Below are 27465 nucleotides of genomic sequence, written 5' to 3'. Positions count from 1 at the left end.
TTTTGTATATATGTGTTTTTGATCTGTAGTGCTGCATGACCTCATAGCCTTGTACATGTATGCTGGTAGGATATTATTCATTTGGTAGATAGTTTGGCAACTGTATGTATACTGTCATGTGTCCTATGCATTTTTTATTATATTTTTTATTATACATGTTACATATGATCAGGCTCCTACATGCGCAGTTGGTATCGTACAGGAGTCAGAGTGCATATTTTATGCACAATTGCTTTGATAAGTGTTGTTTTTATGATGCATGCTGGCGTCTTCTGTTTCTATGGTGATGGTTCACTACGTAGTGACGCATTGACGTCACTGGTATGCGCCGAAGGGTGGGTGGGAGGACCCGCTCCGTCGAGGCAGTGTGTTCACTTGGTGGCTGTATATAAGGTAAGATGTTACTATGCTTATGTATGTCCTGATGAAAATGCCGTGACTAAAGGCATTGAAACGTTGATCTCATTCAGCTTTGACTGCAGTGTGGTTTCTTTCGTCAGCGGGGAGTGCCGCACGTATGGGAACTTACTATATATATATAAATATATATATATATATATATATTATTTTTTTTTGCACACATACATGCAAGCAGGTGTATATATCTTCTTCACACTAGTCTGGCAAAGTGGCAAGCTCAGCCGCCCATAATGCACCTGCCAGCATCGCTCGGCTGCCTTGACAAGAGTTCTCCTATTGGTTCTGTAAATTGTGGCCATAGAAGAGTTTCTATCACTGCGATAAACGTTGTAGGGGGAGGGCAAACTGTCACTCATTGCGTGTATGTGTGCGTAAGGGGTGTATCTGTCGCAGTGTGTATGTGTAAAGGGATATGGTGTCACACTTTGTATATGTAGGGGGGGCATGCTGTCACATTGTTTGTGTAGGGGAGGGGTGCTGTCACAATCTGTGACTGTAAAGGGGCCTTTCTGACACATTTTGTAAGGGAGGTGGGCATGCTGTCACAGTGCACATTGTGTGCACCCAACTGCTATCTACACTTGCCTCCTCCCTACCCCCAGCGCTGCCCCTAACACCCTCCTTGCCCTCCAGTACTGCCTTAGCAGCTATCTACTCTTAACACCTTCGTACCCCCAGTTCTGCCTGCCCCTAGCCCCCTCCTTGCCGCCCAGCACTGTCATAACTGCTGTCTGCCCTCACCCCCCCTTAATATGTGATGGACCCATAAACAGTTGGTTAGGACCTTAATTTCTTAAAGTGAGGGGTCCCTGGGACACACATTGTTTTTCACTCATCACGATCACTTACCATGTAAGGCTCACCATTGCTGTCTTCCATGGACGTCCAGAGCTGTTTGTGTTGCAAGATGACCAGTGCTTTGTTCTTTTCTTAGAATGTGCCACACTGTTGATTTGGCCACTCCTACGGTTCACACTGTCTCTCTCATGGATTTTTTTTTTACAGCCTAAAGGTACACATGGTACGGCAGGACGATATGAACAATAACTATATTGTTCATATAGTTATCGTTCATATCGTCCTGTTTTGGGGCCCTTTCAACCCTGAACGACCATCGCCCGTGCATGCAGGCGAACCTGGTCGATATCGACCACGTTAGCCTGGTTACTATAGGGAACCCGCGATCAATGAACTAGATTATTCCAAACTATACAGTTATCAATATCAGGTGTGCCTGGACTCTGGGACCAATATTTAAGCTAAATTTAAATTGCACAATTATCATACATAAAAGGGGTGCCAAAAATCTATATTCGCTTACCAAAAAATTTAGGCTTGGGCCGGCCCTGCATGCAGGAGAGCAATGTGTGGTTGCAAGGGTCGAGGATGGTGGTGTGTGGGGTCCCCCAGAAACAGGGTACTGGCCCCAAAGATTTCTGCTGTCTGATTCTGGGGCTGTGCTGGGGAATTACATGAGATGACAGCTATGCTTTACTCAGGAGAGAGGTTTGCTCATATTCATTACTGTAAGTTAAAGCAGATAATATACATTGGACCCGTTTGTAGAATAAGTCAGATGAAAGTACCTACAAAATGACAAACATGATGGGCAGCATTATTGGCTTCTGATGGAACTACAGTTCCCACTCCCAGCCAGGCGCTGGAAGTTGGATGTGTACAGGTGTCTGTCAGCGTCTCGTTGCTAGGGCCAGGCCCCGCCCTTTGGGTACCGCAGTGCAGCCGCCGTGTTGCTAGGGAAGTGCAGACTGCTGTCAGTCGCCCGTCTCATACGTCGTTTCCGGCAGCTTTGGTAACGTGTCCTTACCGGCGGAACTAAGCATCATCGCCAGCTCTGAGCCCGGAACCCAGCAAGATCCCGGACATGGCGGAGCTGGAGCCCGCGGCTCTGCACAATGAGTCTGATGCCGCTGGCAATGGCACAGCAAAGCTGCCCAACTCTCTGGAGGGGACAGCGCTGGCATACGGGAGCCTGCTGGGCATGGCTTTGTTGCCCATCTTCTTCGGGGCAATAAGGAGCGTCACCTGCGCCCGGGGCAAGGTGGGAGGACAACACATCCCCTATACCTTCCATTACATCTATATCTCAGATCGTTACATTGTACCGGCTCCTGGTACTTACAGCTTTCCATATAGAACGTACATTACACTAGCAGCTGCTTCTATTACTCATAAGTACCACTGCAGAACATATATGTCTCATCATTACACTGTACTGGTTCCGAAATATGTACACACACACACACACACACATATGATCTCCCACTATAGATTATATAGCTCCGATCATTACATTATTTTGGTAGCTATTATTTTTTTTTAGTCAGATTATGGAATTTATCAATCCAAACACTACACACTACTGGTTTCTAGCTTCCACTGTAGAACCTGTAACACCGATCATTACACTGTACAGTGTCCCACTAAATAACCTGTATAGCTTCTCTTTACAGGGTGGGCAATAAGTGGTCCACTGTAAAATCTATATAGCAGATTATTTCATGCTAGACTGGTAATTGCATTATATATTTGTGTAGCTGACTATTTTGCATGCTGTTCTCTTTTTGCAACCTAAAGGATGTTTTGACTCAACTAGATTATACAGCGTTTTTTAAGTTTATTTTTAATCATTTCATTTTAATCAAACACAAATCTCTAAAACGTCCCTTTATTCTGTCACATGTTATTCGGCTTCCCAGTATAGACTTATTAGTTTAAAAAGTTTACTCCTGCGCTCTTTCCATGTGCTGTGGTACTAATGGCCTGTGCTGTATAGTGAATGCACAATCACTGGCACAGCAGACAGGAATAGATGAGCTCTATGAAGAAAGAGATGACCGTTTACATGAGTTGTCAGAGTGAATGCTGGCCAGAAATGGAAGTTATATGTCCTGTTGTCTTGCACCCATGCTTCATCCATTGTTGAGTCTGCACTCTCGTGTACAGTCAGCATATAATTTTTCCATAGAGTTCAACAAACTCTATGTATATCAGGGATGGGGAACCGCAGGCCCGGGGTCCGTATAAGGCCTGCGGAATCATTTGGTCTGGCCCTCTGAGTTTTTTTCTGATAGCCTCATCTGGCTAGCAGTGTCTAGAATTGCACCCTGCAGCCAGAATCTATGCAGCAGTGTCGCCTGGAGCGTCCTTAGGACGGTTCAGACAGTCACAGCACTGCCCATACAGGTCCCCGGAGCATCCTCAGGATGCTCTGGCTATTGCTGTAATCACCGGCAATTGAGGCCCCACCCCCCGTGGGACATCACACTGAGGGGGCATGGCCTGAACCAGACCCGCGAATAATGTTATACATCAAAATGTCCCTCGTCAGAAAAAACGTTCCCCCTCCCCTGATGTATAGTGACAAGATCAGTGAAGCTGAGCCTACATGTCAATACAAGGATGAAAGCGAAATGAAAGAGCAGCAGAATATATCACAATAAATAAATCATGCATATGCTGTTATGCATTTCTTTGTGGAATATAATGCATAGTTTAATGATATTGTGTATTTAAGGTCACAGGAATATATGTACACAGTATAGATTAGACAGGTTGTGTGTGCACAGCGCCCATGTGATGCGTTTCATAGAATTGCTGACTAAAATCTGTTGTCTTATTTCCTGCAGAACGCGTCAGACATGCCTGAAACCATAACAAGTAGAGATGCTGCCCGGTTTCCAATCATCGCCAGCTGTACCCTCTTTGGGCTGTATATCTTTTTTAAAGTGAGTGCAAGACAGTGTGTATTCCTTATATTAGAGTTTTCCAAACTCTGCCATTACAGTTCAGATTTTCAAGATATCCATGCTTGAGCTCAAGTGACTTAATTAGTACCTCAGTCAATTTGATTTAACCACGTGGACTCAAGCGTGGATATCCTTAAAATCTGGACTGTAAAGGCTGAGTTTGTGAAACTCTGCCTTGTATTACATTTTTACTTGTAGTTTATTTTTTAAAAATACAATTAAGATTGACATTGTAAACTTTAACGATAAAATGTTAGGGTTTGTTATTTATTCTTTATTAAAATTGGTCACTAATGATTTTTTTTCTACAGTGTATCTTTTCATATGTTTATGAATGCAAAACAGTTGGGTATGCAGAGATTTTTGTGGTTGCCCTAGGCAATATTAAATTGGGGCGTGAGGTTTAGCGAGGAAATTTATCTAGCGCCCAAAATTGGATTACCGCAGGTATGTGCACTCCCGATACCTGCGGTATCCATAAAAAAAAAATGGTCGTAGGGTTTTCAGAGCTGAAAACCCTGCGCCGTGTAAAAAAATGTATAAAAAAAATGTACACTTACCTGACCGGGGTTCTCCGGTGGTCTCTGTGGCTCCTGGAGGCCTCTCCTCCATCTTATCACTGGGGAGGGAGCTGCTGGGAGGCTACAGGGAGGTACAAGGGCTGCTAAGAGATGTTGTTCTCCCAGCGCCCACTTACACTGGGACACACGCGCACACACACTCACTCATAAACGCTCACACACACTGACATACTCACCACTGCGGCAGGAGACTGGTTCCCGATGCAGAAGACAGCACTTCTGGAGGTGAGTATTACTGGCTAAGCTAATTGGAAACTTCCAATTGCTTAATTAGTTATTAGGAGGGGTGCCGCCAGGGTCCCAGAGCATTTCTTGACCTTTTTTCCTAAAATTGTGGATTTTAGGAAAAATTGGTTGTACTCTGGAGGTGTGCAAAAAAAAAACAACCTCCTGGTGCTGGCAAAATCAAAAACTCCGCTCCTAATTGAATAGCAAAAATCCCGCACCTGCATGAAAAACCCAACGGGTACAGGATTTTTGCTATTCTCGCCCACAATTGAATATGCCCCCCAGTATATTCGTACACTAGGCTAGTATCATTGCACATTTTTTTGGCACTACCTACTTTTGTGGGATTGTGGATCCATGTGAAAATGCACGTAGTGAATAGAATGCAAATATCACTGCAATGTCCATGACCACCTCGTTCATAAACTTAAGCTTTTTCATTTTTCTCCTAATACGGTGCTTGGTGTAGTTTCATGTGTCTCATAAATGAATCATGTATGTGCGATGACTTCAGCACTGTCTCTGTTACGTATCACTTGTCTGGTTGAAGGCTTTTATTTAATTGGTCGAAATGCTCCTATAAATGTGCTTTACAAAAGGCATACCATCGAGGCGTGGGACAACTCCAGATTACTGGCGTATCACCTACACCCTACAGTATGTCGGATGAGAAATAGAGCCTTTGTCAAAAGAAAAAAATAATAGTTGGAAGATGCATACAGAGTGGCATTACTAACAAGGCAGATTTTCCCATTTCATTCACCAAGACCACACATCACAGATGGAGCCAATACCAAAAACATTACTGCAATTGAAACTGGTCCCCTGATAGTATGTAACTTCACAAAATTTTCATTCTAGTACAAGATCAAGTGAATATAATCCTAATGGACCTCTGTCATCTGTTAAAATTTTGAACGTTGACATATTGAATGTCAAAATTCTGTATGTCGACATATACCCAACCCATCTAGCAGTTTATAAAAGTTAGAAGCTGATTGGTTGCTATGGGCAACTTCACTTTATCTCTAGCAAAGGTTTGATGCATCTCACCTTAAACCACAATTATATAAAACCGACAGCAAGGAAAACTTCCAAAGTCACTTTTACAAATAAATGTGTGAGAGCCATATTGTAAAAGTTTTTAGTTGCTTATATGTAGTATATCAGTTCCTCAATGGTATATATTGTAAACTTTCCCCTACACCTCCTGCACACAGATGTATTCCACCCACCCCTATGTCCATTTTATTTATTTTTCTACTTCAGAGTCCATAGGGGGTCCACAGGGTTGACCTTGGGGTATAGCTGTTTCTGGATCCACGGACACCACGCAGTTATAGCTTTTGATGCACCCAGGATGCACTTGGGTCCATCCTTCTCTATACTCCGCCCCCGAGCCACAGGCACCTCAGTTTTAGTTGGTGCCCGGCCGGAGTCGGGTCACCCTGTCGCAGTGGGGCTGCAGGAGCAGCCCCTAAGCTTATCTTTAAAGAAGAAAAGTTTTTTATTTTTTCTTGTTTTTACACTCTTCAGAGCGGCAGCATCAGACTGTCCATTAGGACGTCTATGCTGCCGCTCCTACACCCCGCTGGCGCCGCAAGTACAGATCTGGGGATCGCGACGGGACCCCAGAGTCTGTACTAGCCGGGCTCTGGGGGCTCCCTTCGACTGCTGCCGGAAGCGCCGGGGATCAGGTAAGCCGCGGGTCGCCGCGTGCGGTGGCCCGCGGGTACTAGATGCAGTCGGATGCCTCCGGTCTCTGGGGACAGACCGGAGGCGCTAGCAGCGGGCTCCCCCTCTGAGGAGGCATACTCCGCGTGACCGCTAGACCACCAGGATGTCAGGCTGGCAGCGGGAACCGGCAACCCTCGGTTTAATTGCAAGCCAGGGGAGGCAGCCTTCCCTGTCTAGCGGCTCCTCCCCTCAGCTCAGCGCGCCTTCACTCATGTGTGCTGGCGTTGCTGTGCTGCTCTTATCTTGCGGCCACTCCTCCTCTGAGGTCTTCAGCGGCCATCTTCTTTTGGCAAAGCATCGCAGATCTCCCAGGCGTTCAAGTGGTCCAGTCCCCCTGTGTACCTTTCCCCTGCTAAAGGAGAGTGTACACAGCGCTATAGCCCTCCCAGACACTGAATCTGGGCGGTTGATTGTAGCGAAAGGTGAAGTGAGTATATCTTCTCTGCATTGTATGTGACTTTTGCTAGTGCTGCCTGTCTGTGACTTATTTCTACTTACTGTCAGCTTATACCTATCCCTTTCCTTCTCCTACGACCCGGCAGGTGTGTGGGGGAGGGGCGTTTTTCTGTGTACCTCACTTATATAAATCAAAGTATTTGTGAGGTCCGTCACATACAGCGGTGTGCTACTCCAGTACCATTTTGTAGGCTGTTTGTGTTGCATACTTGGGAGTGCACAGGTGTTATACGCCTCACCTCTTCTCGGTGATACATATTTATTACAAATTTATTGTGTCATGTCTGATGAGATTGAGTTCTCCGTGGCTCCTGTGTTGTTGTCCTGCCGACGCTGTTCGGCAGGGGTTGATAGGGAGGATTTATCACAGGATGGTCTTTGCGGGCGGTGCCAGCTGGTGCCTGGCCCCTCTAAACCCCCTACGTCGCAGGATCCTCCTTGGGCGATGTTTTCACAGGTGCTGGCGTCAATCGCAGACCGTTTAGCGGTCCCGACTGCAGTCCCTACTAGGGCGTTGCCCCAGCCAACCATTTTCATTCCCAGGGTGTTCCGCATTTATTGCAGTCTCCCCCCGGGTCTCAGACTGTGGGTCCTTATTCGGGGTTGCCTGTGTACGTACAGTCTCCCTCAGTGGCGCAGCAGTCCATGGTGCCTTATCAGGCGGTTCCTCCACCCTGAGTGGATGTACTCTCCAGCTCTGTCCAGAGTCTGGCGGCCTCGTCTCCGGCTTTTCAGTCGATGTTACAAAGTGACATGCCCTCAAAGGCGTCCAAGCGCCCCGTTACGGCTTCACTGGCTTCGCAGTTAACGGACACGGATGTGTCTTCAGATGACGGAGAAGTACATGAGGACACTGACTCGGATGCCATGGCCCAAGAAGTGGAGACTAAGTCCTCCATTAATGTGTCGGCATTGGTTTGGGCATTGCGGGCCATCCTTCACATAGAGGAGGATGCAACGGCTCCTAGGTCGAAGTATCCTAATTTTAAAAAGGCTAAGGTAACTTTGAATGTTTTTCCCCTGTCTGACCAATTGACGGATCATATGGCTGGGGCCTGGCAGTCGCCCAGTAAGAGATTCCAGCCACAGAAACGGTTGGCGTCCAATTATCCTTTTCCTGAGGCTCATTGTAGGAAATGGGAAACCCCACTGGCGGTGGATTCCCATGTCACTCGCTTATTTAAAAGCACTACATTGCCCTTGCAGTCTCTTCTCTGAAGGATCCCACGGACAGGAAAGTGGAGACTTGTTTAAAGTCTATCTACTCTCTCTCTGGGGCTGTGACCCGTCCATCCATGGCCATCTCTTGGGTGGCTAAAGCCGCTGAGAGCTGGGCCAACACTTTAGAGGATACTTTTCCAGATGATGCTCCGGATATCCAGAGAGCGTTAATAGGACAGATGAGCGATGCGGCTTCCTTTATTGGGGAAGCATCGTTAGATGCCAGCCTGCTGACCTCTAGGGTTTCGGCTGCAGCCGTGTCTGCACGTCGGTCTTTGTGGCTGCGCTCCTGGAGAGCTGACGCAGACGCTGAAAAGGGCCTGGAAGCCTTCACTTTTAATGGGGAGTTGCTATTTGGTCCAGACTTGGACAAAATAGTGGATACTCTGGCTAAATCCAAGTCAGCCTTCCTCCCTTCGGCTTCAGCACCTGCTAACGTCCTGCTTTTCGGTCCTTTCGGGTTCAGGGTAAGGCCAAAGGTCAGTCCTTCCCGAAGCACTCGGCGACCAAGACCGTCTCTAAGGCCAAGAAGCAGGCCTGGAGTGCCAGGCGCCCTTCTTCCAAGCAGGAAGAGAAACCTTCTGCCTGATGGGACGGGCCTCCCTCTGGGGGACCCCAGAGTGGGAGGCCGACTTCTTCAATTTGCCCAGTGCTGGCACAATACCACCATGGATGCCTGGGTTCGAGAAGCGGTCTACCAGGGGTACGCCCTGTCTTTACGGTACAGACCGCCCCACCAGTTTTTCTGCACGAGTCCTTCTCAGGACAAAACCAAAGCTTTGCAGATTCAGGAAGCTATAGAGTTCTTGCTGAAAGCACGGGTCATTGTTCCCGTTCCTCAATCTCAACGAGGGATGTGCTACTACTCCTGTTTCTGGTGCAGAAACCCAATGGTTCTCATCGCCCTATCCTCAATTTGAAGTATCTGAATAAATTCCTCAGAGTTCCCAAATTCAGGATGGAAACGTTACGTTCCATCATTCTGGCGATGGAACCTGGGGATTACATGGTCTCCCTAGATATCCAGGACGCCTACCTCCATTTTCCGATATCACCTGAGAGCCGTGCTAGATTCTCGTCAGCAAAGGATCTTCCTGACTCCGGAAATGGTCTCCTCCCTACAGCTGCAGATACACAGTTGCCTGAGCAGTTGCCGCCTGTCGGTCCATTCGGCGATGAGAGTTCTGGGGTCCATGGTGTCAGCATTCGACATGGTGGAATTTGCCCAGTTCCATTCCCGGCCCCTGCAGGGGCTGATTCTATCAGAATGGAACGGGTTACCTCACCAGATCCGCTCACAGATGCTGGTGTTGTCCCCGGAGGACAGCTCATCTGGTCGAGGGGCGACCCTTTTAAATCCCGGACTGAGTCCTGCTCACAACAGATGCCAGTCCCCGGGGTTGGGGGGCAGTGACAGGCTCGTTGTCACTTCAGGGACGTTGGACTGTGGAAGAAGCACTTCTCCCCATCAACATCCTGGAACTGTGGGCGGTGTACAGGGCCCTGCAGTCGTCCGGCACCACTCTTCAAGGAAGGGCGGTTCAAGTTCAGTCCGACAACGCCACCACGGTGGCGTACATAAACCACCAGGGAGGAACTCACAGTTGGGCTGCGATGTCAGAGGTGTCTCGCATCCTTGCTTGGGCGGAGTGCCACATTCCAGCAATCTCGGCGGTCTTCATTCCCGGAGATCTCAATTGGGAGGCGGACTTCCTCAGCTGTCACGACGTGCATCCTGGGGAATGGTCGCTTCACCCAGAGGTGTTTCAGCTACTCGTGGACAGATGGGGCTGCTGGAGCTGGACTTGATGGCCTCCTGGCACAATCACAAGTTGCCCGTGTACGGGTCAAGGACAAGAGATGCAGGCGCAAGTCTGGTAGACGCGCTGTCGGTAAATTGGATGTTTCAACTGGCCTATCTGTTTCCTCCGATATCCCTGCTACCTCGTGTCCTGCGGAAATTCAAGCAGGACGGCGGCACGCTCGTGCTGGTGGCTCCAGCGTGACCCAGACGTCCTTGGTACTCAGATCTGAGGAGCCTCTCCATCGACGCTCCGTACCTTCTTCCTCAGCGTCAGGACCTATTGTCTCAAGGGCCCTGCCTTTACCCGGATCTGGGTCGGCTGTCTTTGACGGCATGGCTCTTGAGACAGCCGTCTTAAGGTCTCGGGGCTTCTCGCGTTCGGTTATTAGTACCATGCTCAGGGCACGCAAGCCTGCTTCCGCACGGATTTACCACAGGGTGTGGCGCACTTTCAGTGGTGTGAGTCCAGAAACTATGATCCTCAGGTGTTCCGAGTTTCTAGGATCTTGGAATTTCTTCAATAAGGTTTGGACCTAGGCTTACGCCTTCCCTCCCTGAAGGTGCATGTGTCCGTGTGGTTCCAACGAAGGATCGCTACACTGCCAGATGTTCACACTTTTTTCCATGGTGTTCTCCGAATCCAGCCTCCGTTCGTGCCTCCTGTGGCTCCTTGGGACTTGGCGGTGGTTCTTCGGGTCCTGCAGGCTTCTCCTTTTGAGCCTCTTGAGTCGGTGGAACTCAAGTGGTTAACGTTTAAGACTGGTTTTTCTCCTGGCAATTGCTTCTGCCAGGAGGGTGTCAGAATTGGGGGCGCTTTCCTGTCATCCCCCTTTTCTGATTTTTCACCATGACAGAGCGGTGCTTCGCACTCATCCTGTGTTTTTACCTAAAGTGGTTTCAAAGTTCCACATCAATCAGGAACTTGTTGTGCCAGGTTTTCAGTCACCTAATCTGTCAGCTGTTGAGGCTTCCTTGGATGTAGTCCGTGCTCTCAGAATTTATGTGGCCCGGACTGCTACCGTTAGGAAGTCTGATTCATTGTTTGTCCTCTTTAGTTTTCACAGGAGGGGTTGGCCTTCCAACAAACAAACGTTAGTCCATTGGCTTTGTTCTGTTATTTGTGAGGCTTATGCACAGGAGGGTTTACCTGTGCCAGCCTCTGTTAAGGCTCATTCCACTCGTTCTGTGGGTCCCTCTTGGGCTGCTAGACTCTGCTGTTCAGCTATGTAAGGCAGCCAACTGGTCTTCCACTCAGACGTTTTTGAGGTTCTATGCGTTTGACACCTTTGCCTCTCAGGATGCATCCTTCGAGCGCCGAGTTCTCCTTTCTGCACAGGAGCGTCCCCGCCCTTAGTTGAACTGCTTTGGGACATCCCCAAGGTCAACCCTCTGGACCCTGAAGTACAAAACAAGAGATCTGGTAAGAACTTACCTTTGTGAACTCTATTTCAGCGAAGTCCATAGGGTTCATTATTCTCCTGGTGTTCCAAAAGCATACTGCTAATCCAATTGGCTGCTGATAAAACTGACCTGTTTATGTGGAAACATAATATATTGGTAATTTATACACAAGGTTAATAATTTCAGCTTTATTTATTACTTAGTTTGGAGCTGCCTATTTGCTTAGCTTGGTAACTGTACCCTACCCTGTTGATGTCTATGTACATAAATTACTTGACCACATTTCCCCCTCTTTTTTTCATTGGTTCTATCTCTCTGTAGCGCATGTTTGTGTGTTTCTGTGACAAAGGTCATGGCATGTCCATTCAGTTTCTGGTCTGAGCCCAGTTAGATGGATTGAGTTCACAGAAGATATTATTCATTTGTATGGGGGAGGGGGGTGACCCTAGTCCTGACTGGTTGACTCTGTACTCTCTACTACCCTCTCCCAGATTGGCCACAACCCCCGCTAGGACTGGTCCAGTATCTCAAGTGCTATTTTCAATTTATGGGGTGGAGGACTGTGTGTATGTAATGGCTCTTTTCAGATTTATTTCTGAACAAAAAACATTACTATTCTTCAAGGTCCTGCTCTGATCTCTTGAATGCTGTTGTAGAGGTACACATCCCAGCATGCCTTGCCACAGTTCTGCTATTTGGCCATGATAAAACTGTTGCATGGCGTGCTGGGATGTGTAGTTCAACAACAGCTGGAGGGCAGCTTATTGCCCACCCCTGGCTTAGACCCTTAATGACTGGAAGAGGAATCTCACAAAGAATCTGTAAAACCAAACTATCTTAACAGGGTGGCAGAAGTAAGCCCATCCTGTCACAGTGTTCAACTCTATTTCACCAAAGTGCCAGGAGATCTGTATCTTGCAGCTTCTGATGGCGGGTTAGTTCTCAAATAGGAAAAAACAATAACGATGTAAATTATCATCATGTAACTGGAGCTAGTCATCAAAAAGGAAAATCAATAAACATAAAGATTATTATGATTTAACGTAGCTAGTTACATCACAGACATTCTTCTCTGATGCCACTGACACTTAGTAAACTGATAGGCTGCATTCTTATCAGCACACAAAATGGCTGCCTCCACTTTGTGAAACTAGTCTACTTTAGAGGAAGACTCCACTCAAGCAGATGTTTCCTTTAATCATGTTATTTAAAAAGTTTTTCGTTGTGATGGCGCTACAAGAATAACTTTGGTAATGGAGTGTTTGAGACAGTCTTCATATGTAATGCTTTTAGAAAAGCTAAACATGTTCAACTGTGGTGTCTAGAGGGGTATCTGATTTTTTTAATCTTCTTTGTCTTTTAATTTCTTCCTTCCACAGATTTTCTCCCAGGAGTATATAAATCTCCTGCTCTCCATGTATTTCTTCATCCTGGGAGTGCTAGCACTTGCACACACTATTAGGTGAGCATGGTTTATTTGACTCATTGTGTATTCTAATCTTTTATGAACTTCGGGAATCACGGTGTCCTAGAGTATCAGCATTTTATTCACAGCTCCCCAAGGCCAAAAGTTTCTTATGGAGAAATTCAGCAAAGTTATTAAATGAAGTAAATAGTCCTTACATATCATGCAGTTATGTGGTGGTAGACAGGGTTGCACTTCTGTTTGTACACATATTTTATGATTTGCAGCCACCAGCACTGGTATTGCCTATACCATTAACCATAAGTTTGCTTTGGTCCTGGACCGCCAACCTGTGGTGCCCCTAGGCACCCAGTTTAGGAATCACTGATATATGCTGATCTTTATATAATTTCACTTTTTTGTAACTTTCATTACCAAAATGTAATCTTTACACTCGCCATTCCCAGCTTCCTTCTGTACCACAGATTCCTAGCGAGTGTTGTTAGTAAGCTTCTCATTCTGTCACACTTCCTTTCACAGCCCAGCCATGAACAGACTGGTCCCAGAAAACTTTCCAAATAAACAGTACCAGCTGCTTTTTACTCAGGGCTCTGGGGACAGTAAGGAAGGTAAGTGAATGATTTATACTGTCATGTTGGGAATCTTGAGTGAGGTTATTGTGTTTCCATTCTGTGTTATTTTGATAGTACGGTGAAATATATCCATATACCTTTCATGCAATGCTTAATTGGCAAAAATTACTTGTATTGCTACTACAGATTATTGGTGGGTGTGTGTGTGTGTGTGTGTGTGTGTGTGTGTGTGTGTGTCTGTGTGTCTGTGTGTGTGTATATAAGTCACTCCACATGTTTGTTGCTAATACAAAAATATTCACCAGGTTTGCAACTATTCAGGCAAATGTATAGCAAATCCACTTAGGAGATTGACACTGCTGGCAGGTGTCAGCAGTTAAGGCCCATTTGTATTGAAAGGTTGCAATATGGTTTGAAAAGTTATCCGGCTACTCGGACTAAGCACCAAACTAACAGCAAGATCTCCTCCAATTTGGCGTACCATGTGTTCTGTGCAATTTCGGATGGATCGTGGTCTACTCCGTGATGTGTGGTGCAAATTCCTCATGCTGTAAAATATGTAATGGGAGGATATAGACTTTAAAACTGTTTGAATTGCTAGCATGTATTGATATCCATGTTGTGTCTATGATATACATATATACAGTCATCCTTTTCTCCTGATATTAGAGATTGTGAACTACGAATTTGATACCCGGGATTTAGTCTGTCTACTTCTCAGTGGAGTGGTCGGGGTCTGGTACATCCTGAAGAAGGTGAGTATGTATGTGTAATGCACTCTAACACCTGTAAACACCATACTTACAGATACACACGATCGCTTGTCGATAAAGAGCCTCTGTGTGTGTGCTACAATTTCCTCACATTACTCACGCAATGCGTCTGGCCAGAACTGTCCTTAGTAACAGTCAAGTGACACTGGCTCAAGTCACATCCACATTCAATATAGGAGGTACCAGACGCATATCCAGCAGGTCAGTGCAGCATTCTTTAGCTCCTGCTAACACTACGACACCGGACACAGTGCCTCTCTGGGACTCGTGACATCGCTAATTGAACCCTGAAGGATTGTCAACATGTGGCATGGTCCGATGAGTCACTGTTCCAGTAGTTTGGGGCTAATGGTAGGGTTTGGTTGTGACGCAGACCCCATGAGACCATGGACCCCAGTTGTCTACAAGACAGGATGGTGGTGGTTTTTATAATGGTGTGTCGAGTGTTCAGGTGGCATGGGTTGGGTCCGCTGCTCCGCCTGAACACATCATTGACCCGTAACCACTACTTTGCATTGCTTGATGACCATCTGCAGCCCTTCATGTACCCCCACAACGATGGAATATTCCAGTAGGATAATGCACCATGTCATAGGTCCCAAGTTGTCCAGAATTGGTTCGAGGAGCATTCTGGAGAGTTCTGACAAACTGTGTGGCCACCATGTTTCCCCGACATGAACCCAATCGAGCATTTATGGGACATAATAGAGAGGTCCATTCGCACCCAAGTTCCTGCACTCACAAATATCAGGGGTCGACATCTCTCCAGAGGCATTCCATCCACTTGTGGAATCAATGCCACGTCGAGTTGCTGCAATTTGCCGGGCTAGGGGGGATCCTACACAATACTAGTCATCTATCCCTTGACTTCTGGCACATCAGTGTAGTGACATATGGCACTGGAGGTAATGCAACAATGGGAATACTTTTAGGTAATGTTGGAGGTCTATGGACACAGGGGAACTGTGAAACACCAGCTAGGTATACAGAATTTTTTTTTCTATGAAATATTTACATTTATTTTGAAAAATGTTTAAGTTTAAAAAAATAGATATTTTGTTAAATGTCATTTTTGTCAAATTGTGTAATTTAAGTGGTTAGTTTTCCAATACCAGTAATTATGACCACAAAGAATTTTATCAATTTAAACTTGAACTTACAAATCCTATATGATTATGGTCACTACTTCAGTGTATATCAGTGACTGATTTATGCAGGAGATACTTTCTTATGAGACGTAAATGTAGGGGAATATAAAGATTTCACCGATTTGGACTTTTCACCTATTATCAACTTATCTCCATATTCAATTCAAGGAGTTTTCGCCTAAGCGGAAAAAAAACAGGAGAGAGGTTTTCTCTATGCACAGACAGGCGAATTGGAAGTGCAAAATCTCTATTTTGGGGTGCAAATGTGGGGATTCGGTCCTGAACCCTGTGGCCCCCCCCCCTCACCCTAATGACTAATCGGTCCAAAAATCTTTCAAATAAAGTTTTGGAAAATGGGTAAAAAGTGTGTGGGGGGGCTGGTACTTTGGGGGGCTATATGGCTGGGACAGGTGTTTTGGGGATTACACGAGGCTGCAGCAGGTGTATTTCTAAGAGTTTTTTTTTTTTAAATCTTCACTTTAAAGACATCAAAATATGCTAGTACCCATTTTCATGTACCCCAAATTTGACCTCTGTATTTATTTTTCCAAAAAGACATTTTCTAGAATTTTTCAGCACTTATACATATAAGCATATAACGGCCAATTCTGACACGTTAAGAACACAAAACACTTTTATTAGGGCTATTAGGACACTTCTATATTGATTTCTAATGTTTAGTGCAGCTTTTCCTGGGATACAGACTGATTTCTCTAAAATTTTAGGGACTTTTCAACAGATTTGCTTTCTGCCGATTTTGCCTTTTTGCGTCCTTTGGAATTACATACGGGGATAAGCGAGAGCGCTCTGAAAAAGTATCGCCTAAAAACATGCGAATGCTTTTCGATGCTAATTGAATATGGGTCTATACATGATAAATCCTAGTCTTCATTCTAGCACCATGCACCTGTCACAATTCGTGCAGTTCCTCTTTCCTGCCTGAGGTGTGTCTCTCTGCTCTTGTTCTTCTAACATACACTGGTCTATATAGTAGAAGTGTTGCATCAGCTGAGTGTGCTAGAAGCAGCAGAGCGACACCCCAGGAAGTAAAAAGGAACTGGAAAGGTTATGTGAGGTGCAGGGTACTAGAATGAAGACTAAATCCATAAATCTTAGTTTCTGCACCAAAATAAAAAGGACCAACACTAAAAGGTCACAAATAAAATCTCATAAGCAATACATACTTTGTTCTCCATGTGACATTTTGTCATTGCATTGCATCATTTCAACACATTTTGTACTGAATGATTTGTCCTTTCTGTATTTAGTCTGTGATGTAATATTGTTTTGTGATCTCTTTCCAGCACTGGATTGCCAATAACCTCTTTGGTTTGGCATTTGCTCTAAATGGGGTGGAGCTTCTGCATCTTAACAATGTCAGTACCGGTTGCATCCTTTTGGGCGGGCTCTTCATCTACGACATCTTTTGGGTGAGTGGTCCAGGGAATACTAGTACAAAAAGTAGGTTTATGGTCCGCAAGGGGGTTTCCCTAACCTTTATTTTTTTCTTAGGTGTTTGGGACCAATGTCATGGTGACTGTGGCAAAGTCTTTTGAGGCACCAATAAAATGTGAGTATCTAGCAGCAATTTTCCCTATTCATGTCATCCTTTCAGACAGGACCTCCACCATTTTTTTTTTCTCTTTATTTTTTTTTCCAACCTACTCATTCCATCTTGTATTTTTCCTCAGTGGTCTTCCCTCAGGACCTGTTAGAGAGGGGACTAGAAGCCAGCAACTTTGCCATGTTAGGACTTGGTGATATTGTCATACCAGGTGAGTCCCCTAGATGGCACTAATTAATTGAAGTGTATTATACATCAAAGTACCTGGACAAACCATGTGACAATGCAACATATGTAGATGTATTTTAAGTATTTGATTTTTTTGCTAAAAGGTTAAGAATATACAACCGCCATTCCCATGTATCATGCAAATAGTGAACAGTTGTATTTTAATTAAAAAAAGTTTACTAGACCATATATGCAGTAAAATTGAATAATATAAATTAAAACAATAAAATAGTACAATCATTTTTTATTCCTCTTCGTTATGTTGCAAACTGGAAAATGCTCCTATTCGGTGATGGCAAGTAAGGAGCAGCGACATGTCGTTGCCAATTGTCGTATAATAGAGTATATGTACCACATTCTGTTTATAACTGCAGAGATGGATGGGGCCGCTGGCGACTGCCAATCCACGCTAACTGGCAGGAGGCATCAAGAGATGTGTCGAACAAATTTGAATTGGTTTTGTGTAGTTCAGGGGGTGCCAGGGGAAATAGAATTTGGGGCGAGCAGAGCTCAATGTAAAGAATGGAATGTATTGAATCCTTTCCTGCTGTCCAAAACTTTTGAAGTTTCAAACAAGTCCACTAGATGTGGGGGAAGGTTGCAATCGCTATGCAACCCATCCAGCAACTATCAAATGGCAAATGCTGTGCAACCTGGCTGGAACGTATTACCAATGATAGAGCATCTCAGATAGACCTGCATGAGATGTGCTCCCATATCTCCATCCAGTGTTACTCCAGTGTCTTTATCTTGTCAGGGACTAAGGGGGTGTCAGTTCTGTATAAGTTGCTGAAACTAACCTGATCTCAAACAGAGGCAATAATAGAAGAGGGCCTGATAGAACTGACCATATTCATTATATGGTCATCGACAATTTTCTTTTCATTTTTGTAAGTGCCATTCGAAAGGAAACTAATGCACTAGTGTTGCTTTAATAAGTGGCTTGAAGTAAAAGACAAACACGTGTTTTTTGGGTATTACTTCTGCCCTGAGTGGGAGCCATAGGCCAGTCTGCAGTTTGTGTATTAATGTTCTGCCCTGAGTGGGAGCCATAGGCCAGTCTGCAGTTTGTGTATTAATGTTCTGCCCTGAGTGAGAGCCAAAGGCCAGTCTGCAGTTTGGGTATTACTGTTCTGCCCTGAGTGGGAGCCATAGGCCAGTCTGCTGTTTGGGTATTACTTCTGCCCTGAGTGGGAGCCATAGGCCAGTCTGCAGTTTGTGTATTAATGTTCTGCCCTGAGTGGGAGCCATAGGCCAGTCTGCAGTTTGTGTATTAATGTTCTGCCCTGAGTGGGAGCCATAGGCCAGTCTGCAGTTTGTGTATTAATGTTCTGCCCTGAGTGAGAGCCATAGGCCAGTCTGCAGTTTGGGTATTACTGTTCTGCCCTGAGTGGGAGCCATAGGCCAGTCTGCTGTTTGGGTATTACTTCTGCCCTGAGTGGGAGCCATAGGCCAGTCTGCATGCCCTGAGTGGGAGCCATAGGCCAGTCTGCAGTTTTGAATGTGGCTCTCCTTCAGGGCAAAATGGTTTTGCTCATGTATAGGAATCACACATTTGCAGCTGGATCTATTCCTAACTCTGAATGATTTTTGGGGTCTTTTCATAAAGCCGTTAAAAGTCCTGTTTAGTTGAAAACAGGACTTTTCACTGCTTTCGTCGATTTCATAGAGGCCGGTTACCGTGGAGAAGGTTCTTCCTTCTCCAGCGGTACCCCCACTTCGTGAATGAATCGCGTCACCATACTTTTGTATGGTGAATGTGATTCGTGAAGGAACAGAAATCTCAGCTTTCTGTTCCTCTCCTGAGGTACAAATTCACCATGTGAGGTTGGCGTTATCTGTACCGCAAACCGGAAATAGGAGGGAAGTTGCATACTTCCCTGATGTCTGCCCTGCGCTGGCTCTGTCCCCTTTTCCCAGCATCCTTTGCAGCAGGTCTGACCTGACCTGCTGCTCTCGGACGCTGCCGCATGAGTAGTAAGAATACAGGCATATCGGACTCCTGAATCCTGATATGTCTGTATTCTCACTGCGCCCATGGATCGCGGAGGGGCCGGATAGCTCCCAAAGACACCAGGAAGATAAGTATACATGAAAGGCTATTAAACATCCCTATATATTGCATCGATGTGATGCGATATATAATGATGTTTATCGTGAGCCACTTCATGTTCTTTATGAATGGACCCTTTGTGAGCTAAGCCAGTATTCAGGATCCAAGGGATTTTGTTGCCCGTTTAAGCATTGCCTTCATAGTGGTAACTGTTTTGTAAGTTGAAGCAATAATCAGCCTTTCCCCTAAATAGAGGCATAGTGAGTAGCTTTACTGCCTCGCAGTACTGGGGCCTCTCCAAATCCAATCATAGTGCTATCTGCATAGAGTTTGTATTACTTCAGGTGTTCCTGTTTCTTCCCTCAAATATAAATCCGCTCAATTTATTATTGTGTCTGTGGGAATTATATTAGACTTGTGTTAATGAATACACATTTCCTGTACGGCATTGAGTAACATTATATAAATGTACAAATCACAGAACAGATAATGTTGCGCTAAAGAGATTTGAATTCTGCTTTTGTTACATGTTGCATTTCTCCTCTTCTCATCAGGTATCTTCATTGCACTGTTACTCCGTTTTGATATCAGGTGAGTTTGGAAGTAACACGTGTGGTGTGGATGGGCGGGCACTGTAGCGGTGTATCAGTGTATAAGAGGATTAGATGAATCAAGGGATAAAAAACGCATCTGGCTAAATTGAAAATGTACATTAAGGTTCTGTGATGCCATATACTTAGTAAGTACTGAAGCTGTGATGGCTTCTATACAATGTATGTAAGGGTCCTAATGAACAGTGTAGGTTGAAGAATAACAAAATAAGGAAGTAATCGAAGTACGCAGGGGATTGGTCATTTAAATATCTCAATAAATATGGACAAGTAACATTCTCCTCCCTTCCAGCTTGAAAAAGAATTCTCACACGTATTTCTACACCAGCTTTTTGGCATACATCTTTGGGTTGGCTCTGACCATCTTCGTGATGCACACCTTCAAACATGCTCAGGTGAGACCCTACTTTAATATACCGAAGTCCACTCCCAGACTTATCCAGTCACATTCTGTGGTAAAAGGGTTAAGTGAAGATGGCATAATATATGCAGTATCAACCAGCTGTGGTGGTGGTTCCTGTTCCAGTGTGAACAGCAGTGTAGTGGTATTGCTGGACTGTATACAAGTGACTCCAGTTTCCACTGTTTAAAAGACAGAGCAGAAAATAGGCATAAATGGTTAATCATTTATTTGTAATATACTTGAGGGGAGTGCAGTTTAAACTAATGGTGCCCATCCACTAGTAGACCAGGGAAAGACTTTACGATTATGACATCGTAGTCGTACTGTCGTTCCCCTAGGGGGTACAGTGCCTACACTGAACGATTGATCGTTCAGTGTAGGCACATCAATCACCCCCGAACATGGCCAATCTGTCGTTATCAGCAGATTGGCCTGCATGTTCGGCCGATGATTGATGTCAGAAATGACCAGCGGAAGCACGCATCGCTGGTCGTTTCCGACACTTGGATGCATGATTTGCGGCCGATTACTGAGCGATTACACTGTACGATTACGCAATCGGCTAGTGGATGGGCATAGAGCACCTTTAGTGTTTGCTCGTTTTTATTGCATGTTCCTTGAAAAACTGGCTACCTTGTCATATGTATATTATAGATATTTATCACACACACGTGTGTGTGATAAATACAGTACCAGTCAAAAGTTTGGACACACCTTCTCATTCAATGGTTTTTGTTTAAATTATTTTCAACATAGTAGATTAATACTGAAGACCTCAAAACTATGAAAGAACACATATGGAATTATGTTGTAAACAAAAAAGTTTTAAACAAATCAAAATGTTTTATATTTTAGATTCCTCAAAGTAGCCCCCTTTTGCTTTGATGACAGCTTTGCGCACACTCTTGCCATTCTCTCAATCAGCTTCATGAGGTAGTCTCCTGGAATGGTTTTCCAACAGTCTTGAAGGAGTTCCCAGAGGTGCTGAGCACTTGTTGGCTGCTTTTCCTCAACTCTGCGGTCCAACAGCCCAAACCATCTCAATTGGGTTTAGGTTGGGTGATTGTGGAGGCCAGGTCATCTGATGCAGCACTCCATCACTTTCCTTCTTGGTCAAGTAGCCCTTACATAGCCTGGAGGTGTGTTTGGGGTCATTGTCTTGTTGAAAAACAAATGATGGTCCCAGTAAGCGCATACCAGATGGGATGGCATGGCGCTGCAGAATGCTGTGGTAGCCATGCTGGTTAAGTGTTGAATTTTGAATAAATCACCAACAGTGTCACCAGCAAAGCACCCCCACACCATCACAACTCCTCCTCCATGCTTCACAGTGGGAACCACACATGCAGAAACCATCCGCTCACCTTCTCTGCGTCTCACAAAGACACGGCGGTTGGAACCAAAAATCTCAAATTTGGACTCATCAGACCAAAGTACAGATTTCCACTGGTCTAATGTCCATTCCTTATGTTTCTTGGCCCAAACAATTCTCCTTCTTTTTGTTCATCCTCAGTAGTGGCTTCTTTACAGCAATATGACCATGAAGACCTGATTCACGCAGTCTCCTCTGAACAGTTGATGAGACTTTATGTTGTCTCTAATCTGTGGTGCTGTTAAGTAGTGGTTTCTGAGGCTGGTAACTCTAATGAACTTATCCTCTGCAGCAGAGGTAACTCTTGGTCTTCCTTTCCTGGGGCAGTCCTCATGAGCGTCAGTTTCATCATTGCGTTTGATGGTTTTTGCAACTGCACTTGAGGATACATTCAAAGTACTTGAAAGTTTCCGTATCGACCTTCATGTCTTAAAGTAATGATGGACTGTCGTTTCTCTTTACTGAGTTGAGTGGTTGGCGCCATAATATTGATTACAACAGTAGTCAAATAGTGGTGTCCACTGTGTACTAACCCTGCACAACACAACTGATGGTCTCAAACACATTAAGAAGGCAAGTAATTCCACAGATTGACTCTTGACAAGGCACACCTGTTAATTCAAAGCCATCCCAGGAGACTACCTCATGAAGCTGATTGAGAGGATGCCAAGAGTGTACAAAGCTATCATCAAAGCAAAAGGGGGCTACTTTGAGGAATCTAAAATATAAAACATACTTTGATTTGTTTTACACTTTTTTGTTTACAACATAATTCCGTATGTGTTCGTTCATAGTTTTGATGTCTTCAGTATTAATCTACTATGTTGAAAATAATTGAAATAAAAACCATTGAATGAGAAGGTGTGTCCTTTCTTTTGACTGGTACTGTGTGTGTGTATGTGCGTGTATGTTTGTGTGTGTGTGTATAGATAGAGAGAGAGAGATGTTATAGATATATATATACGTACGTACCTTGGTATAGACAATAAACTATTACACCTGTACAAGACTGCCTGATCCTTCTTATGGTCGAGTAGCTGCTGGCTCTCATTACCTTAAAAGGAAGGCACTGCAGTATTTGTTATCCAAGAGTGCCCATCTACCTGTGTATGCATGTAAAATATATATTTTATATATAATATATATCTATCCACAATCACACCTCTATATTCAGAACCATCTATAGCTTGTTATAACAATCAGAATGTCACCAAATTTAGTAGAGACTAACTAGGACATGAGAAGTGTAATTATGGTCACATTGTGTATAGTTTGTTTTTGTAAATTTATAGTAAAGATACAGATATATATCTCCTAAATATGTTTTGACACAAAGCAGTCTTGTGCAACAAGTGGCTATCTGGCTGTTATGCACCTATAGGTCCTAACATTCTTACATGTGCCATTCCGCAGCAGCTAGGGAGCCACGCGTTTCTCAGCCCTCAGATCAGCAGTGCATTTAGTTACAGTGCTGTAAGCAGTCTCTGGCACTAACATTGGTTGTTCCATGTTACAGCATGTTATTTAATAAGTATGCCAATATGTCTGCTTACCTGAGTTGTGTGTTGTCTATTGCTGCACAGCCGGCGCTTCTATACCTAGTCCCAGCCTGTATCGGGTTTCCTCTGCTTGTGGCCCTGGTAAAAGGAGAGATCACAGAGATGTTCAGGTGAGTAAGCATTGCAGGGGAGTCTGCATGTGGGGAGGGGGTGTAGAGTAGAGTGGCAGGGGCAGTCTTGGAAACTTTCTTCACATGTTTCTACCTCCTTTTCTTTTTTTCTTTTTCTTCTCTTTCTTTATCTCTACCCATATCTTTCCCTGCTTTACATTTATTTTGTTTCCATTTACTCTCACCCCTTCCCCCTCTTCATGTGTTCCTATCTCCTGTTCACTCCATTTACCATCATCATATTGTTCCTCTCTTCTACTGCTTCTGTCCCCCCAAATATTGATGATGCTGTTGTTATTGTCCCTTGTACACATTCCACCCCATTTTTTAACTCTGAACCCTTTTCTATTCTGACTGTATACTGTCCATGTCCTGTCCTGCTGACCTGGTGCATATTTCTCTTTTCATTTTTTGTATACTGTCTGACCCTGTAATTTGTGGGACTGCAATGTATCCCCTCCTCTTCCTCCTCCTCTTATGCCTGTAACCCTTCTTACCTGTACCCCTTTTCTCTATGCTCATGTCTGCCCCCCGAACTGTACATTTCTTATGTGTGTGTCTGTGTCTTGTTCTTGATATATAATTTCCGTTTTGTGTGGTCATCTTGTTCACTACCTATACCCATATTCGCATGGCCACGTCTCTTCCCCTGCTTGTTCCCTTCTTTTATGTCCTCTACCTCTACACGTTTTGTGTGCATGGCCACGTCTCTTCCCCTGCTTGTTCCCTTCTTTTATGTCCTTTACCTATACACGTTTTGTGTGCATGGCCACGTCTCTTCCCCTGCTTGTTCCCATCTTTTATGTCCTCTACCTATACACGTTTTATGTGCATGGCCACATCTCTTCCCTTCACTGCACACCTCATCTGTCTGTGGCCATGTCTCATCCCCCTCCCATGGACTCTTCTGTGTTTTGGCCATATCTGTACCTCTCCCTGTACTCTACATGTGTTTGTCCCTTTCCATTGACCTATTTTGTGTGTCCCAATTTCCAACATCCCCTCGCACCTAACCTTTATTCCCTTCCTGTGCCACTACTCTTGCTGTGTCCCTCCTATCCTCAACTCTCCAACAGCTATGAGTCCTCTGCGGAAATTCTACCTCACACTCCTCGCCTCTCTCACTTTCCGGTGGTCTCTGGATCTCCCGCTAGCCTGGCTGAATCCATGCAGCAAAAACCTTGTTCCCCCCGCCGCAGGCGGCAGCTCAACCCCAGCTCCATGTGAAGGGTCCCACTCATGTATGCATATGGACAAGTGCATCCCTACTCCGGCCACGAGCCTCTCCCCAACCTCACCTGCTATCCAATAGACTCTGCTCCCATAATCTGTATTATTATCCAGTGGACACTAACGCCATGCACCGGATGTCATCATTCTAATTCTGTATCATAGGTGACACGTAGCATGGATTCCACAATGCCATATAGTGGATGAGTGATTTTTGTGCATTTGCCCTAAGGTGTACTTTCCTTGTCAAGTACACAACTCCCAGATTCTCAGAAATATTGGGCAAGTGCTACTGGAATAAAAGACTCTCTCTGCTGGTCGAGAGATAATTATTGTGGTTTCATGTGAACATAAGAAGATGCTCAGTAATTGTCCCTACGTTCTATGTGTAACTACAGCTTAGTGGTGTGTTACAGGCGGAGATGATTTATCGCTAGGGGGTGAATGGGCACTTATCTAATCAGTGCAGAAATTTGATTACCTGTAAATTTAACGTACTGACAGTGGGGGCATCCATTTTGTGGAAAGAACCATTGTTCATTAGAATGAGTACCACTATGATTAAAATTGTGGCTGAATACCTACACAATAGCTGCTTCCACTGGTTGAAGGTGAACAGGTATACTTAGAGCAAAATCTCTTGGATCACTTAATTTATAATTATTTTGATAGCTTCTGAAGTTACTGAATATGAGCTAATAGTAACATCACAGAAACGAATAACCTTATTTCAGATCACGGTGCTATTTTGTGTGGACAGTTGTTTGTTTTTTATGTTACACCTTTTTCTTGACTGTAGTTTTTTCATAAACCTGCGAGGAGCCACACTTAGCGTAAAATGGCTGATTGCACAAGATATTAGAGTTACAAAACAAATACCGCTCAGCCAGAGCCTTGGTTGGTGCTATTGAGAGTAGGCAGTAGATCTGAACCCACTCCATTACATGTTACTATAACAAGTAAGTACAGATTGGTTGAACACAAAGTGGATATTCTTTAGACACAGTGGGGAAATTTAATTTTTGGTGAGGTCTGCAAAGTGCAGTCAGAACACTGTGGGGACAGTTAAAACTCCGACACCTTATGGACAATAACATTGCCTGTTTTCCCTCGTACCCCATAGAGGTGCACAGGAAAATGCGCGATGTGGAGCTAGCAACATTCTAGGGGGATGTATGCAGTTGGGTGAGCTGCACTTAGTGAACTTTAATAGATTCACAGCCTCTTGTCAACAGAGGTAAAAGTGAAGAGGAATAGCTGTGTCTTTGAACATCGTCATATTGGGGACCACATCCTTCCTCCTCTGCTAGGTCTGTTATGGACGGATAATGAGGTCTGCTGCATCTGAGCCCTAGTAAAGCGCTATAACCAATACAAATTTGTTACAATGTCATAACAAATATTAAATATAACTAAAAAATTGGGCAGATGTCCCTTCTAATATATGTCAAAAGTTAAACATATTACTGCTTATCCCTGCTTCATTAGAGCTCAAGTACAATTGTTGTGACAAGTTATCGACATTGCAGCAGAAAAGGGGTAACGCTATTCTAGCTTTAAAGTACAAAAATTCTCAAAAGCGTTTCATCTATCTTTCAGATTGGCTTAATGCACAATTAGCATAGTAATACATTCTTATGTGCAGCCATCAGTCACCTGCATTGTCCTGTCCTTCCTGACCAACCTCTGCTGGGACCCCATCATGTGATGATCGTGCTTAGGGCTTATATACTGCAGTCTGTGGCCCGGTTATGTTTAAAACTACATTATTGTGAAAATCTCAGCGTTTATTGGAACTTTAGGGTGTTAAAAGTCCCATTGAAATCACTTTGTTAAATTCAGCTGGGGTCTACTTCAGATAGTTATTTCTGTTTAAAATAGATTTCATAAGTGGTGTTTTATCAACCATAAGACAGCAGAACAAACTCATGCAAATCATTAATCGGTTGAGGGTATATGAATTAATTTAGTGATCATCACCTTTCCATTGTTTATTGGAATGTTTACACTTACATTTGTGAATATTAAAAGTTGTTTTATGTATTGGACCTTGTTCGTTCAATTTAGCGTCCCTCCCTTAGATAGTGATTGAAACTATGAGTCGGCGTAAGTACCAGTTTCTGCCACTTGTTGTCCTGGGATGGTTTGGTGGGATTTAGGTGGCAATGAGCTGGGTAGGGTGCTGTGCTGGGCACATTATCATTTGCCACCCTTTCTTCCAGATACGAGGAGCAGCCGAAGGACGTTTCCAAAGACCATAAGGATGAGACAGACAAAAAAGAGGACTGAGTCCCATCCCCTGATTATTCCAAGAATGGGGGAGGGCTAAATATCTGTGGGAGAGGACGAGCATTGCCCCCTCATTACTGCTCCCCCTTCCAATGCTGCAATATGTGTGTGAACTGCTTATGCTCCCTCTCCATCATCCATTGTGAGTGTGCATACGCGCCTGTCAAGTGTCGCTGGGCCGGTATTTTTATATTCTGTATGGTGGATTTGCTTTCTATGGTATTAAATCATCAATGAAGATGACGTTTGTGCTCCAATTCTTCAGAGGAAGAGAAGTTTCAAAGATTGACGTTGTACTGTGTGTATAGAGTGGCTTTAACATCTACAACTATACTGTCAGACCAACGTTGTGTGCAAAAAGACTACAGCCGTACTGTATGTCCCACGTTTTATGTACAAAGCCTACAGCTGTCCTGTTAGTCTCACGCTGTGTATACAAATTCTTCTAATGCCCTCTCTGTGTGTCAATGAGTGTGCTGTCAGTTTAATGCAGTATAGAAAAAAAATGCTTC

The 27465-nt window shown here is 44.5% G+C and overlaps 1 protein-coding gene across 2 annotated transcripts; it reads left to right on the top strand.

Annotated features, from left to right (window-relative positions):
• Positions 1–2197: 2197 nt before the first annotated feature.
• Positions 2198–27193, top strand: HM13 (histocompatibility minor 13). 2 transcript variants are annotated; one of them, XM_088467083.1, is made up of 12 exons: positions 2198–2479; positions 4068–4166; positions 12995–13077; positions 13561–13649; positions 14283–14368; positions 16839–16964; positions 17047–17104; positions 17226–17309; positions 19934–19970; positions 20283–20385; positions 23349–23434; positions 24511–26880. In XM_088467083.1, exons 1-12 carry the CDS (start codon positions 2303–2305, stop codon positions 24659–24661), a joined length of 1179 nt encoding a protein of 392 aa, XP_088323209.1. In that variant the 5' UTR covers positions 2198–2302; the 3' UTR covers positions 24662–26880. The 2 variants fall into 2 exon arrangements, with proteins under 2 accessions (XP_088323209.1, XP_088323210.1); XM_088467084.1 differs by lacking the exon at positions 24511–26880 and adding an exon at positions 26887–27193 and having other exon boundaries at positions 2200–2479.
• Positions 27194–27465: the final 272 nt, after the last annotated feature.

This window comes from Taudactylus pleione, unplaced genomic scaffold (genome assembly GCF_031769625.1).
Source record: "Taudactylus pleione unplaced genomic scaffold, aTauple2 ptg000069l, whole genome shotgun sequence".
In the NCBI taxonomy this organism is placed as follows: Eukaryota; Metazoa; Chordata; class Amphibia; order Anura; family Myobatrachidae; genus Taudactylus; species Taudactylus pleione.
This window is presented reverse-complemented; position numbering and strand designations above follow the sequence as displayed.

Excerpts from the sequence above, each read along its gene's own strand:
- HM13 (XM_088467083.1), top strand. The coding sequence starts at position 2,303 with ATGGCGGAGCTGGAGCCCGCGGCTCTGCACAATGAGTCTGATGCCGCT. Across the intron at positions 13,078-13,560 it reads GCACTTGCACACACTATTAG|CCCAGCCATGAACAGACTGG; the intron begins GTGAGCATGGTT and ends TTCCTTTCACAG. Across the intron at positions 17,310-19,933 it reads TGGTGATATTGTCATACCAG|GTATCTTCATTGCACTGTTA; the intron begins GTGAGTCCCCTA and ends TCTTCTCATCAG.